The sequence below is a fragment of the Taeniopygia guttata genome, chromosome 15 (assembly GCF_048771995.1).
Source record: "Taeniopygia guttata chromosome 15, bTaeGut7.mat, whole genome shotgun sequence".
Taxonomy (NCBI): Eukaryota; Metazoa; Chordata; class Aves; order Passeriformes; family Estrildidae; genus Taeniopygia; species Taeniopygia guttata.
In genome coordinates, this window is record NC_133040.1 from 10,390,681 (window position 1) to 10,406,979 (window position 16,299).

General features: G+C 40.2%; 1 protein-coding gene across 18 annotated transcripts in view; it reads left to right on the forward strand.

Annotated features, from left to right (window-relative positions):
- ATXN2 (ataxin 2) overlaps positions 1 to 16,299 on the forward strand; it is a 48,997-nt gene that overhangs the window by 9,667 nt on the left and 23,031 nt on the right. For 9 of the 18 annotated variants that reach the window (XM_030285753.4, XM_030285762.4, XM_030285755.4 and 6 more), the window contains exons 6-11: positions 6,450 to 6,574; positions 7,788 to 7,879; positions 10,472 to 10,669; positions 11,172 to 11,350; positions 12,837 to 13,046; positions 15,147 to 15,329. In XM_030285753.4, the coding sequence (XP_030141613.2) occupies positions 6,450 to 6,574; positions 7,788 to 7,879; positions 10,472 to 10,669; positions 11,172 to 11,350; positions 12,837 to 13,046; positions 15,147 to 15,329 (987 nt within the window). The remainder of the gene's footprint in view (positions 1 to 6,449; positions 6,575 to 7,787; positions 7,880 to 10,471; positions 10,670 to 11,171; positions 11,351 to 12,836; positions 13,047 to 15,146; positions 15,330 to 16,299) is intronic. The other 9 variants (XM_030285757.4, XM_041719410.2, XM_030285763.4 and 6 more) reach the window with 5 other exon arrangements.

Consider the following 16,299-nt stretch of genomic DNA (forward strand, 5'->3'; position numbering starts at 1 on the left):
GATCCAAAATACTGAAGTTCATATTTAGATTCGTAATTCTTAAGGAGTACAAAACTTCAGCACCTTGTGAAATGAGAAATTCATAAATTTTAAAAAAATGTATTTTTGAGTGGCTGTTTTGGTGTCTGGAAAGCAAAGCCTTAGTGGTTTTTCAGAATATTTTATAGATACTATGGGAGGTAGACACATTTCTGTAAATATCTTTTTTAAATTTCTCTGTTAAGTGTTACACAAGAATCATTGAATACAGAACTCTTTGAAAAAAGCTTATTTTTCAGAGTTGAGATATATAGAGTCTATACTGAGGTAACTTCTGTGTCTAAAATGCATTCATAGAAATATTCTACAAATACTCCTGCAAACAAAGCTAGAAATTCTTTTAAAATCCTCTATTAGTGTTTTTATTTCTCCTTTACTTCTTGTAGACCTGTAGGTAAAGCTCGTCAGAATACAGAGAGGCGACAGACAAATCTTAAAATCTTGAAGACATTGAAACTGTTCAAATTAAACCATTTTGCAGGCAGTCTTCATACTTTTAATGTCTGACCTCCAAGCTCCTGATTATTTTTCTGGAACCTAAGAGCTCATGAGTCAGTTCTATTCCTTTGCAGATTTCTCTGGTTTTGGACAGCAAATCTCCAGAGTCTTTATGCTTAATGTTGCTGATTTGCTGGGATAAGGAATAAAAGGAAATACAGGTTTTTATGGCATGGGGTGAAATTGTCTCTGTGTACATTTACAGGCTGATTAACAACTGTCACAGCAGCTCAGTGGTTATTGGAACACAGGTTTTATTCCCATTAGCAGGGACTTAGAGATGGGTAGAGACCTGAGGACATTTAATGAGAATTTCTCTCTTCACCTTGTGTTTGTACCTGTTCTTGCCTGATCTAAAGCTGCAGAATGGGAGGTTTGTTGTTTCAAGGAATTTTTGCTTTTCCCAGATGATGATGCATAATGTCAGAGCAAATGCAGCATTGAAATGCAGATAAGTTCCAGGTTCTGGATGGGACTTGGAATTTAAATTACATGAGAACTGTTTTATAATGGGTTTGGTATGAACATCACTTTAATGTAAATGCAAACTGGGCTCTCCCTCACCCAATCTTTATAGATTTTGAGCTGACTGAATGAGGAATATACTACTGCTTCTAGGAATAATTGCTCAGTGGACATTTTCTAGAAGAAAATGACTGTTTCAGGTTGAACAGTCCCTCAGTTCACTTTATTAGGTGGAATGACTGAGTCTAAATCTCTTAAATACTGGAGAGCTGAAATAAAGCCATAAAAACTTGAAGATAAACTGGAAGGCTGCAGAACTTGATAAGTTAGAGTGGGTGAATTAATCTGCTTTCAATTTTGTCCCAAAATACATTATCTTGAAGTGACACTTGAAAGTGTAACTCAGTCTCTGATCACACCTTCAAATTAGAGCAATGAGGGCCTTTTTGCTTCCTGGGAAATTAAATAAGCAAGGATTCAAAAGGCTGGAAGTTTGTGAATGTGCATGAAGGAACTGCTGGCCTTTGTTCTTGTAAATAAACCCAAATCTTCGTGGTACTGGGTGATTTAGAGTGAAAACTGACTATGAACTCCTGCCTGAGAACTTGGTGCTCCTTATTTTGGGAATTGTCCTTGCTTGGTGCACTGGTTACATTTTTACCTAGGAACAGAGACTTTTAAGTGTCTAACCCTCAATGGTTTTTGTTTTTCACAGGCAGGTGAGGAGAATTTGGGAATACTTGGTTGGAAGGGCTTTAAAATCATAGTCAAATAAAAGGGCTTTTCATGAGCTCTCCTTTGGGAGGCTTAGCTGGAGTAGGGATGTTGGAGTCTGATGATTCTTGTGGGTCCCTTCCAACTCAGAATATTCTGTGATTCTCTCTGTGTAGTTTCTCACCCTGTAGGAGAATTTTAGATTTTGTGGAGCCTTTGAACTAAATAAATAAATTTCTGCCAAAGATGTTTTGAAAATTTTAATATGTCCTAATTCAGTATAAGTATCTATGGATTTTATTCTGGCACTTGTTCCCTGCTGGGCTGGAGGAATGTGATCAAATGGGCTCCTGCCTGTGGGTCTGGATCTTCTGGTCCATCCTCAGGTTTGAGTAGCAGAGATGTTCTCTGCATTCTGAAAAAAGAGACTGGAAGAGGAATGGGAAAGAGCAGCAGGTGGGGAGAAAGGGAATGGGGTGGAGAAGGAAAACAGAGTTGTGTGTGAAAAGCCTCTGCCAGAGCCTGCCAGGCAGCTCCCAGTGCTATCACAGCCCTGCAGCTTTGGGGCAGGGAGCTGATAACCCACCCAGAGAGCTCAGGGGAGGGAGCAGCACTGCAGGACTGGGGCGTGGAACTGCAGCAGCACACGTGGGTTTGTGCCAGGCATGACACTGCACCTTCAGAGGAACCCAGGGGGAAAGCCTGGGGTCTGCCCAAATTGTAGAAATTGGGAGGGTTGGGAGAAAAATTGGGTTGTTGTGGTTGTGAATGTTCAAAAAATCAGTGTCCCTCTTTCCTGGGCCTGTATTTGCAGCTCTGTCAGCCTGCACAGACCTTGCAGCTCCTGGAGGTGCTTGTTTGGCTCTCAGAGGAAGGGGAGAGAGTCACCTGAGGGTCTCTCTCTGTGGAATTGAGGTTTGCTGCAGTACAGGCAGGCTGATGAATGAAACATGCACTGGGAAACTCAGGTGAAGCTGTATTATATCCATCACTCTCCTTTCTGACTGTTCTGTCTGCTCCTAAAGAGGGACTGACACTGATTTCTGTATGAACAGAGGAAATCAGCTGCTAAAACCCCACTGTCAGTGCAGCTGGGATCCTTGGCTGTGCATTAATATTAGCACATCCTTCTGCTTCACCTTTGAGTACTGAGATCTTGCTGCTGCTGGGTGATTTCGGCTCCTGATTGATGCAGGAGGTTCTGTTTCTCCTGATTCTACACAAGAAGTGTTTCCTGGGAGCCCTGAACATTGATCATCAGCCCACAGAGCTGGTTTGCATGGGATTCAAATTTCAGTAAGGCTTTGGAGTTGCCTTCTTGGCTTCTCTTTAAAGACAAAACAATTCAAACATCATAAGTTACTGCTAAAATAAAAGACTTCTGCAATGTTTCTATTGTTTTTTTGGCACACCGAGGAAAATACTACAAATCCAATGAAAAGAAAGGCAGAAGATAATTGGCTATTTAAGTTCTTCCTTGAATTAGCTCTGAGAGTGGCATCCTTCCAGAGAAAGTGTTGCAAGGGGAATAGCAGAAGGCATCTTAGAAACAAAGGAAGGAAATGTTGGCTCTGCAGAGCCGGTGGTAACTGGTTTTAATGTTTCAAATCAATAGTAAGTAGTTACAAAACAAATCAGAGTTTACTGTTGAAACCTTTGAGGTGAAAGCTCAGTTTACTTTGACTTGATCAAAGCTTCAGTGAGTGCCATCAGCACCTTTGGCACGTAACACTGATTGGTTTAATGGCATTTCAGCTGCAGACTGGCACTTAATTGCACATTTGTGCTCTTCACCAAAATCTGTTTGTGAAAACAAGCATGTTAGACACTGAAATTAATTAAACCCGGACTCTTAATTGCTCTGCTCTGGCACTTTTTTCTTTAATTCAGTTAGACACACACACTTGAGGAATTTGCCCCAGCTGAGTTTTTCGCAGATTGTGTATTTTTAATTTGCCTTAATATGAATTTCCATTGCATGGAGCTCTCCTTGGGATTTTATTCCATTCATGAAAAGTGATTTTTTTCTACCAGGCTTTAAAACAAGGTCTTTGATACCCAACTCCTCTGCTTTGGAAAGCTCACATTAAGCAGGTACAGAAGCAGTGGGGGCTAATTGAGTGTTACAGCCTCAGCCCCTTGTTTCACCATGTTCCATTTGATCTTTAACTCGGGTTTTACCGTGTAGAAAAGGGATTGATTAAAAATTTGGCCTTGTCAAGGTGTCATGTGAATTGCTCCTTCAACAGCTCAGAGATAAGAGGCATGAGATAAGGGGGAAGCTGAGCCTGGGCAGTGTCTGGTCAGTTATTGCTCTGCCAGTCAGCACTTCCAGCAGCAGCTCATGCTTTACCTTCTACTTTATTAATCATCCTAAGAGCCACATTTTAGTTTTGGAAACTGTTATTTTTAGAGTTTTTTACATTCATTCTCAAGTTTGTTTCTGATTAATTTTGGGAGAGGCTTTGCTGGGTTTTTAATTCTGGTCTCTCATGTTCCAGGAAAATACTGATCTGTGCCTTGAGGTACCATCCTGCTGCATTTAAACTTTGCCTGGATGCTCTTGAGAGCACATTGTCTGGCTGGGAGTGCCTTTTTAGCTTGAATTTCTCCCGTCTTTGGGTTTTCTTTGAATTGTGGAGGTTAAACAGGCAAAGTCTCACTCGTGACTTTCATTGTAAAATGAGAGAGGAACGCAGAGCAATGGAGCTCCCTGTGTCCTGTGATATCCTGGATTTACTGGGAAACTCAGCAGTGACTGCACACATCCTACTCAGACCTGTAGCACTTGGTGATAATGGAGTTTTTGTTTTGACTTGGGTGTTTTTTCCGTCTGTATCATTACAATAACAGCGCTTCTGAATGTTTATGTGGCTGTTTAAATAAGAAAATTAGTAGGTTGAGTAGATGAGTCTTGTTAAGCTGGTATTTTATTCACAGTATCCAAAATGGCACAGTTGTGTGGAGTTTGCCTGGAGGAATTTAATAGAAATTAAGGAAACACCCTTCTGGAAAACAGATTGCCTTCATCAGGTGCTGCCATCAGGCTCCTAATTCATATTTATCTAATCTCACTGGAGAGGAGCTCCCTTCATTCCCAGAGATGCACAAACAAATTTCAGTTTCCTAAAAGACATTAACAGCCTCCAACTTGGGTTTGGTGTAACATGTCCCAGTCTGAGCAGAAATAAAATATGGAATTAATGTTATTTGGGGCAGGAACAGCACTAGTTTATCTGAGTTAAGCCATGGGGTATTGATAAGGTAAATGCAGGGTTTACGTTCTTAAAAATTCTTAAAAATATGCTCTTTAGCTACTGCTTAACTATGAGTTGTAGCACTGTGTTCTGTGTAGTTTCAGATGGCATTTGAACACATATATTTACTATGTATTCTAATAAAGTATAATTTAAAAGCTGTTTGTATGAGCATTTCATGGGATAGTGGTGGCTGTTATTAGAGAGACCAAGTACAGTGAATTTTTATCCAATATATCTGAAGAATTTCACTGTGAGATTAGGTAAACAGGAATAATAAGCCATGTCAGCAGTCTCTCTTTAAAACATCTTCAGTGATTGTGTAAAAGCTGTTCCATCGGTGGCCAACTTCATATGTTGGGAATTCTTTTCATAATAGCTTTAAAGTTAATTTTATTTTTTTAAGGCAGATTTTTATATCTTGCCAGAAGTTAATTTAGGCCATGTTTTTCCTTATCTGGCACTGCCTGGTGGTTTGATTTCATCTTTTCTGAAGGTCTGAAATGTTTGCTCCTTGTTTTATCAGCAGAATGATGATGATAGGAAATTCTGGATTGAAGACTTATTTACTTTAGGCTGATTTATTTATTTATGAGCTTATAACAAGCTTATTTGATTTTTTTAAAGTTCTCTATGTAGTTCTGAGATCCAGTTGCTTACAAATACAATAGCTTGTTGAAAAGCTTTAGATATATTTTTACAGCGCTTGTAATACTCTGGTATTATTCCTTCTTAAGTCTGGTTTGAATGAAGCATGAACAAGTCAAAATAAATGTTTTAGATCTTTATTTTTTGATATTTTTATAAACAATAGAAGAGCCTTACTGGTTATTTATTCTCTTATGTTGTTGAGAACAAAGAGTAGAGAGTTCCTGGATTTTTCTGTGTGATTTGGATAAGCTGCTGCTTGGAAAAACTCTGGCAGGAGAGGAGACACCTCTGTTCATGTCACAGGAAATGGGAGCACCAAGCTGATGGATAATTGCTCTGTTGGTGTGATGAAGAGTTGTAGAAATAGAAGAAATATGGTTATTTGAAAGGAAAATTCTATTTTTCCTATTTAGGGAGTTGCTTTCCTACTTTTTTGATATTTGCACGCTGTTGTGATGTGCAGTTGTGTGGGCTGGTTGGAAAAAAAGTTTATACAAGTCCTTTCATTTTCTAGAAGAATAGGAATCCTTGTGTTGGTTTTTTTTTCTCTTTTTCTCTCTCAAATATACATGTAATTTTAGAAAACATTTTGAAATAACTGAAAATAATTCTATTTTCTGATATGGGAGGAGTTAGTCTATACTTGCATAGTTACTTTAAGTCTGGAATAGGCACCTTTGTGATGTCCAGCAGCTCCAAGAGAAGGGGAATGACAATATTGTACCTGTGATTCAGCTGTGTTTGAGCTACTCCTCAGCTCAAAACCAGTGTGCAAACTTACCCAAACTGGTCTCACTGGTCCCAACCCTCCCCACTCTGTTGCAGATGCTTTTACTGATTCAGCCATCAGTGCTAAAGTTAATGGAGAGCACAAGGAGAAGGATCTGGAACCATGGGATGGAGGAGAGAACACGGCTTCCGAGGAGCTGGAGGCACTGGAGACCGATGTCGTGAGTGATGCTTTGATCATCTTTGGCCATCAGTAGAAAATGAGCTGTTTCCCTGGACATGCCTTGAAATAATTCCTTAATTTCAATCTACTAATGAACTTTGGAGGAGCAAAATTGCTGTCCTGCATTGTGCTGGTGGATGCTCAGTCTTTGCCAGCAGCTGCCACAGCCCTTTGGAACGATCTGGCTGAGAATAGCTGCCTTTCAAATGGCACTTTTGGCAAATTCTGACCAGTGGCAGCTGCTGTGGTCAGAGCTGTGTTGGACTCCAGGACCCAAAGAGCAGCTTTTGTTAAGGACTCCAAATCCAGCAATGGCCCAAAGTGATTTATGTTCAATCAGAGCATTCCTGTCTGGCTGTCATTGCACTTGGAAATGATGGGGAGATTGTGCTCAGCTCAGTGTCCCTGGGCTGCAGATGGAGAGAATTGATGGAAGCCTGACCCAAGCACAGGGACAGTCTCAGATTATGAATCATTAGATGAAGAATATGGCCTCAAATGCCATATCCTCATATATCACAGCAGTCAGCTTTTCCTCAAGCAGAAATTCTTGTAGCCAGGTGTTCAGCCTGCAGTGTGTTCAAGGAGATAATGTTACTGATTAGAGCATATTAACTTTGGGTAGAACAATTCTCCTGTCAGTTTTGGTGTCCATACTGTAGAGCTGAGATTTGTTGGAATACCCAGTACTCTCAGTGCTTTTATAAAATATTCAAAGCATTTATTGTTGTGCTTGAGTGCTGTGCTAGCAGTTTTACTGAAGTGGGGGAGTTGTGCAGATCAACAGGAGTCTCCTGCCTCTGGTGCCTCTCAGGTAATTCCATCAGTGCTTTTGAAAAGTTTCAGAAGTGTTAATTTGCACTTTTTGGAAAAGGCAAAACAGATATTGATGTATGTATGTCTTGCTAGCCAGTAGTCTTCTTGTACAGAGTGAGCATGTACTTTAAAAAAAAAACAAAAAAACAAAAACAATACAAAGACTCACAACAAACAAACAAACAAAAAAAAGTGGAATTTTCAAGGTAGAATCTGTGCAGCTGATGAACAAAGCTCCTTGAAATAAACTGTGGCATTAATAACTTTGTTATCTGGACAGTGAGTCCCTAGGTCCAGGAAAAAGGGCAGAAGGTTTAACTTCTGCCATCAGCCCTTAATTTGAAGGGAATGTGTTTCCAGTGTCATTTTGAAAAACAAGCATCATTTTCTTCTAGTCTAATGGATGGGATCCCAATGACATGTTTCGTTACAATGAAGAAAATTATGGTGTAGTGTCAACTTATGACAGCAGTTTATCTTCTTATACGTAAGTTCCAAAATATTTTGTTATTAGATTTGTATTGAATGTTCTCCCTGGTTTGACAAACTTTATATTCTGCAGCTCATTTTGCATAGTTTCTGAAGTTGTGGAATCAAATAACTGCAAAAGCAATGAATGAATGGTGCTTAAGAAACCTTGCCAGCTTCCTGTGAATAGTTAGATGTAGAAATCTTTATATATTCCCTTAAATGGGCACAGCTCATTCCCATGGCAGAGTTTTCTGAATTTAGCCATGCAATAAGGCTTGTTTCTTGCAGAAACTTCCAGGAATAGGGTGGAAAGCTGTGAATTAATCTGTATGTCGCTGCTACACCTATAGTTTTTTGTTTAACCTAGCAGAGCAGTTTGGCTAAACCCTGATTTTATTGAGACAATTGATCTGGAACATACTGGAATGCTGAAAAGCTGCTGATAACCAGGGTGGGGGTTGTGTGCTTGTTTAGCAGACTTGACCAGCTCTAAACTGAAGTTTTAGTTAAATATAATAACAACTGGAATATCGAAGTAGTATAAAGGCTGCTCTGGCTACTCTGGCAGTGATTTGTTCCCCAGAGTCTGCAGCTCTAATGTTCACTGCAACTGCAACACAAATGGACTGCAGATGTTCACAGCCATTGTGAAATGGCTTCAGTATTTCCCCACTCTCTTAACCCCCGAAGCAGAAACTGATTTTTTTTTAAATATCAAGGAATAGCAGTGAATATTTTGATTTTTCTCTGTGTGTGTGTGCACTTGTCTACAGGTCTCTGATTCAACAATGTGATTTCTATGTTTTGTGTAAATGGACCTGTGACATGGTGATAATCAAAGTGTCTTAATCAGCTTATGCTTGAATCCTGGGGAAGCTGTTCTTTCCTTCCCTGCTCTAAGTACTTTTTGTACTTTTGAACTTTAGTCTTCCATCTTTCTGCTTTCTGGATATTAATGGAAACAGATTAAAAACATGAAGGTGGCTTTAAATTAATTCCAATTTTTTTTATTTCCCCTAGTCAAGCAACTTGCTTTGCATATCAGTCTGCTAAACTGGGAAGCTCTTTTCCTGCTTTTCCACTAAATGCTTAGATGTGCAGCTGAAGGGTTTATTGTTTGATTGTTTTCTCTTCCTAGAGCTAAGCAGTAGCAGGTAGAGTTTGTCAAACTGCATCAAGGTACAAGTTTGTTTTCCAGCAAATGTATTGATCATCACCAGGGTTCTGAACAATGTCATCCTGTCCATCCCCTTTCTCTCATCTTTAAAGGCCTGTTAGAAAACATCAAATCATTCCCTGCCTCTTTAGGTTGCCATACATCCCTTCATTTTTTGCACTCACTTTAAATAAATGAGGATTATTGGCTGTTCTCCTTTATTGTGTTATTAACAGAGTGGCCTGGGACCTGGTTTGCATTCATGGAAATCTTATTTGAGACAAAGCTTTATGCTGAAGAGTTTTATTGAATATTCTTGCAGTTACCATTGATAAAGCCAGTAAATGTTTTGACTGGCCAAAAATGTGGGGAAAAACTTGTGCTGCAGTAGCTGAGTGCTGGCTTGGAATTTAGCAAAGCCACTTGTTTTCCTCGTTCTGCCACCAACACTTGAGCAATTTTGCATGTATTATTCTGTACTTGGCTTGTATCTCCACCCACTTTCTTTGTTTTTCTTCTTTATATTATTCAAAATATGGGCAGTAGTGATTCTATAATGCCCAGCAGAGCATGGGCCAAGCCTCAGCTCTATTCTTTATTTTTATGTAGCTTATTCTGAAGTAAGGTTGGTGGAACAACTTTTGCAACTTGAAGTTAGAATCAGGGGAAAAAATTGGTTTTTTACAACCTGGCACAAATATTAGGACAGATAAACCCCAAAAATGGGTGACAGAAGGAGATACCAGGTATGAGCCCATCCCTGGTTGGGTTTTTTCAGTGTTTCAGTGCTAATGTATTGAATTTTGACTTGGTGGCTTTCCTAAGGGACGATTTTTGCAATATTCCATTGTCTGCCATTGAGAGAGACATGGAAAGAGTGGGACTGAGGTCCTGGCACTCACAGATGAGTCAGGAATTTCTGGTCCTGTGCTCTGAAATGTTGCATTCATCTTTTCTGCAGTTCTTCATAGTTGGGAGAGCTGAAATTCTATGGCTGGAATTATCAAAGGAGTAAGGATGTCACTCTCTAATTTCAGTAGGATTGTGTCTGCTGGCAATATGTAAATAGCTAAAAATATTCAAATTTGGGCTCTTGGAGTATCTTCCTATGTAAAAACAGTCTGAGGTTTTTTATTCCTGATATTCTCAACCATGTTAAAAGTTGGAGCCTTTGCACAGCTTTAGGGACTGGGGATTTTAAAAATCCTGTGGAAAAGTTCTGCACCCTGACCTCAGCTCTCTAGGTAGGTAAAAATGACCCTGAATTTGTCCATAATATCAAACCAGTCTAGGAATTTTTTATTATAAAAAAGACAGCAAGTCTACTGGCTTAGGAGCAAGATTTTTTTTTCTCTCTGACTCGATTAGAACTAACACTGTGTGATTTTTTGTAACTCCTTTGTACTTTTGAATGCATTTCAGAGATTCTTTTCCTCTCCATTGTCTTTTTAGGGTGCCATTAGAAAGAGATAATTCAGAAGAGTTTTTAAAGCGGGAAGCCAGAGCAACTCAATTAGCAGAGGAAATTGAATCAAGTGCCCAATACAAAGCTCGGGTTGCCTTGGAAAATGATGAAAGGACAGAAGAAGAAAAATATACTGCTGTTCAGAGAAATGCTAATGAAAGAGAAGGACATGGTGTGAACACTAGGTACTTGAGTACACTATGAATAGTATTTTTATTTAAATTATGGAGGTATTTTGGTACTGTAGCAGTTTGCTCATTGATACTGGGCTTTTTCAGCAGGCCTGATTAGGTTTGGAGCCTTGTGTAAACAATCCTGTGCTGGTTTTGGCACTCAGGCTGACTTGGACACCTCTGCCTGGCCCTGCATTATCTCTTAGTGAAACAAACTTCCCCATTCTGACCTGTCACCGTGGTGAATTTGTCCCAAATTCCAGGAAGGGGCAGTGGTTTTGGTGTGTCCTGGAGAATTTCAGGCATTACTGCTAATCCTTCAGTGCCTGTGGGCTCATAAAGTGGACTGTGTGGCCACTATCAAAAGCCAATTCATGAGGTGACTGTTGGGTCAACATCTGATACTATTTAGACTTTTCTCCTTGGCTTGATGGGAGAAAAAGAGAGAAAATGAGGTGCTTTTTGTTGCCTCTCAGTTATGTCTCGACACTGATAGAAATTTGCTGTGTTTCAGAGAAAATAAATACATTCCACCTGGACAGAGGAACAGGGATGTCCTGTCCTGGGGAAGTGGAAGACAAAACTCACCGAGGATGGGCCAGTCTGGATCAGGCCCACCAATCTCAAGGTCTGGATCCCACACTTCAGAATTCAGCCCTAACTCTGGAGCAGATCAGAGAGTAGTTAACGGAGGCAAGTATCTGAAATCTGAATGAATGTACCTCATAACACTGCAGATAATTATGGTGTGGAGTTAGTTTGTGTATTTCATAAACCAGGTTAGCATTCATCATTTAACACAGAGGTTGTGAGTTGGATTTGGGCTTAACTTACAAAGGAACACTCATTGCACTGCTCTGTCTGTGGCTTTGCAGAGCAGAAATGTCATTTGTTTTCCTCCTCAAACACCTTTGTCTTAGATGATGCTGCACTGTGTGGTTTTAAAGATGAAAAACTGCATCAGCACTGCAAAGCTCTGTGAGGAGGAGCAGCAGTGCTGACACCTGGTGAAAGGCAGCAGCAGGAGGAAGCTTCCCTTCCTTTCTGGAAGAGAATAAAGCCACTTGCTTGACGTTATGAAAATGGGAAGGGAAAAGCAAGAACAGTGTTAGAGAAAAGGAATCCAAAGCCTTCCCTCCAAATGGGTATTTGAGTATTTTCTGCTGGACACATGGGTAGTATTTCTAACCAGGCATCAGTAGGCATTGCATGGCAGCAATTGGTATCCCAGAAGCCAAACACCATTTCTGGAGATGGATTTTAGCAGTGGCCTGTCCTCAAGGCATTATTTCTAGAGTTTAAAAATGGTATTATAATAACTTGCTGTGAATAAATGAAAAATGTGTAATACTCAAGTGATCTATCTGGAGAGGAAGTCTGAGAAACATCTAAAGGTAAGTGAGACTTCTTTCTAAAGCCAGAGTCAGCTCTATAAAGGATGGACAACTGAGCCTTGCCCAAACAATGCTAACCTTGAAATTTGTCTGTACTATTTGTGGTTTCTCTCACCCTATTACTCTGCTGAATCAACATCATATACCTAAAATATTCAGAATGGCTTGTAAATTCAATTAAACCTGCTTTGGAAACCATGAGCCCTATATCCTAGATTAAAATCCTCCACTAATACCTCAGATAAGTGACAAAGGCATAAATGTCAGCATTCAGACACTGAACACCGCTGGTTTTTGTAAAGATCCAGCTCCTAGATGGATATTTACTCATCATTTGGTTTGAAAGTAGCAGTTTGTGTGGTCAGTACTGTTTGTGAAAGCTGTTTGAGAACCTCTGGTAGCTGTTAAGGACCTTGTGGAGTGCTGGGTGCTGTGGAGCATTGGTATGCCAGGCTAACAGATCAAACTTTACTGTCTGTTCCTTAGTAGTGTTTGTAGATCCTAATTAACCCTTTGGGGAGCCTGTGACATTCACAAGTTCAATTTGACCCAAAAACCAAGGCAAACCCAACCCTGCAGAGACTTTATCTCCTCAATTACCACCTCGATCCATCCCCAAAGGGTTAAAAACAAACAAAAAAACAAACAAAAATCATTTTGTCATATTTTACTTTTTTTTTTTTTCTGTTGACCTCCCCTTTCCCCTTTCCCCCAACCCCCCCACCCCCCCCCATAATTTTTTTCTTTAGTTTTTATACTTTCCTTCATATCATTTGTTCTGTCAGGTGTTGCCTGGCCATCGCCTTGCCCATCTCCTTCCTCTCGCCCACCTTCTCGCTACCAGTCAGGTCCCAACTCTCTTCCACCTCGGGCAGCCACCCCTACACGGCCGCCCTCCAGGCCCCCCTCGCGGCCCTCCAGGCCCCCGTCTCACCCCTCTGCTCATGGTTCTCCAGCTCCTGTCTCTACTATGCCTAAACGCATGTCTTCAGAAGGTACAATATACCACGATTTGTTCATGTTTTTTTTTTTTTTTAATTTATTTTTGTTTTGTCTCTGTTTTTAACTCCTCCGCGAGGTGTTAGTTATTGACAAGTCGTTTTCTTTTTTTTTTTTGTTGTTGTTGGTTTATTGTTTTTTTTTTTTCCTCTTCATTACTTAACCTATAATTTGTGTTTAACTTTAGTTGATCAGACTATTTCTATTAACCTTTTTTTTTTTTTTTCATTGGTTTGGTTGGTGGTTTGTTGTTTTTTTTTTTTTCCTGTTTGTTTGATTTGAAGAGCTTTACAAAAACGAAAGAAAGCTGTGTAATTTCCCGAGTTTGGTATGAAATTAAACTCAGCTTTGTAAACGCTGCTCAGTGTCTTAAATTAACCAACAGCAACATGCAGGACCTGATAACTTTAGGGAGCATTTTTAGGACTACAAATTTATATAAAATACCAATTTTAACACAGTTGTTACACAAAAAGCCTAACTAAATCATTGAATCACCTCTTGTAAAGCAACCAATGACAATAATAATAATAAAAACGCTGTATTCAGAGAAGTGAACTGTGGAATGGGGTAGGATGAGCTGCTTCAAAGGTGAATTTGTAGGAATTTTTTATTGAGAACTATAAATCAACTCCCTAGCAGTCAATAATATACAGAGAAAAGCTGACCTGTGAGTCTTTGGTAGCTGTATGCAGAATTATCCCAACTAATTTTGTCCTGGGAGGGTACAGTAAGGAACATGGTTTAAAATTTTTATTTCAAGTGCACTTAAACCCTGCACAACACAGTGTAGCAAACCTAGAAAATGCAAAGTGGTTGTACTGGGATCCCTGGAGATTTGCAGTGGGTGCTGTAGCTGGCTCTGCTGGAGCCTTGGGAGAGAGAGGAATGATCCCTGAGACTCAGCAGGAACACTGGGAAATACTCCTGAGCAAAAAGTGGGTGGTAGCCACATCTGCCTGGCCTACTGTCCATGTATTGTGGGCTTTTTATGGAGTAAGGAACTGGGAATCCACCTGCACATTGAATTATTTCTTAGCACTTGTGGTTGGTTTGTCAGGCGTGCAGTGAACTGCTGCTTACTGCAATGTTTAATTCCTACTGCTGCAAGGTTATTCCTGGGAAATGTGTATTTAAAATACTCAGCTGTGTGAAATTTGTATTGAAGTGGACTTGAGATTCATGGTTAAAATAGAGGCTGACATTTAAATATTTATGTAACCAGGAAAGGTACTTGGTGTTTTAGAAGTTTTTCTGAAACCTAAAAGCCATTATCTGAACTTAACCCTGTTACTGACCTGTGTTAAAAATGAGCTGCAATCAGCCAGGTTCTGTTCACACACAGTTTTTCCTTTTGAAGTATCAACATTTGAGTCTAATCCTGTAAAGAAAATGTTTATTAGGATGCAAGAATTGTATTGCTGCTTAGATTTGAGCATAACTATGGTGTGGCAGCTGTATGGGCTGTGCAGAATTCCTGTATTCACTTATGACTTTGGCTTCTGGTGTTAAACATGCATGACTTGAACCTTGGGAAAACAATCCCTTGTTTAGTTGTAATTTTTGCTGACTTGTAAATGAATTGTGACCTGCTGCAGGCAATTCAGCCTCGCTGCAGAGAATGCTCTGCTGAAATTCCCCAAGAGCATTGGTCAGCCAGTGGTGACTATAAATGGTTGGGATCACTGACCACCTGACAAAAGCACTGGGAATTTTTTATTTTCTGGAAAAAATGTTTGATAACCTGAAACTGTGCTTATCCAGGGGCAGCTGCACCACTGACCTTTATGGCTTGGCTTGCACTTGGCAGTGGTGAATGCTTGGATTGAAATATTTTAAATCCAGGCCTTGCACACCTGTTTCAGTGCTGATAAAGCCTCTGAATACCCAGGAGCTGCCCTGGGGAGGTGATGAGTGTTGGCAGCCTGGCTGAACCAATGCCTTGGCCTTTTTATGATATCAGTGCCAATTGCTTGATTTTATTGCTGCTTTATTGAGAGTTTTAAGATGAAATGCAATTTTAAGAAGAGATGTTTGGGGTTTTTGTGGTGGACTTTAAGCACTCATTGTGTGGGGTTGTCTTTTTCTTCCCTCAGGGCCTCCACGGATGTCTCCAAAGGCTCAACGGCACCCTCGAAGTCACAGAGTCTCTACTGGTAGGGGTACAATTTCAACTGGCTTAGAATTTGTATCTCATAATGCACCTGGGGAAGCATCTACTGCTGCAGTGGCACGAGGCAGCCCTTCAGGTGGGACGTGGTCATCAGTTGTCAGTGGGGGTAGGTAAAGCTTGGCTTATTGCAGATGGCTTGCAGGGGGATCCTTAGAGTGGGAATGCTCAGCAGAATCCTGCCGTTTCCAGGCAATTCAGGCTCTGAATCATCAAATACTGGGCTAAGGTTGGACTTGGGAGAAGGATGTTCCCAGCTAGCTGAGTGAGAGTTGGTGTAATATTGTAGAGTCAGGTGCTGTGTGGAGAGAAAGGAAGGAAAAGTGTGGGAATTAGTTGTTGAAAGGAGTCATTTTTAGGGGATTTATTGGAGGAGTTTAGAGATTTGCCACTGCATCCCTGAGTTTGGTTATGGCAGCGTGGCTGGATTGTGGTTTACAAAGGAAGGAGGTGTTTGGGTAGAGGAAGGTTGGTGTTAAAAGATGAATTGATACTCAAGTTAAGTTGGATGTACTTTTCCTTTAAAATTTACATGGATTTTAAGTGGTGATGTTGTTCTTGGCTACTGTAGGAGCAGTTTTAGTGAGTGTCTTATTTTTAATCAGTTAGTGTAATTTTTTTTAATATTTGACTTAAAGCTCAGTTTTGTGCCAAAGGTCTAGTCTGGAGCTCTTGAGTTGAGGCCTTGTTCTGGTGGGCTGTCAGGAGCTGGATGTTTCCTTGAGGACAAGAGAGCAGCAGTTTGGTCCTTTTTAGGTACTTTTTGGGAATTTTTTAGCAGTGCAGAATTCTGGAGGAGCATAGTTGGGAACACATTTCTCAGAAAGAAGGTATAAATTGGACCCACATAGGCTTGTTGCCTTGTGGAAAAAACATCAACTCTTCAATTGTGGCATTATTTGTGATCCACCTTCCATGTTTATATATTATTAACATGCAAGTAGGACTGTTAAACCACTTGCCTGCCTTTCTGCTCACTCACTGGGAGTTAATGTGTGACAAAAAAGCACAAGTGGGATGAGCAGGAAACAGGATCTACAACTTACTGTTCAAAGAATACACAGCTTTCCTTGCTGCTT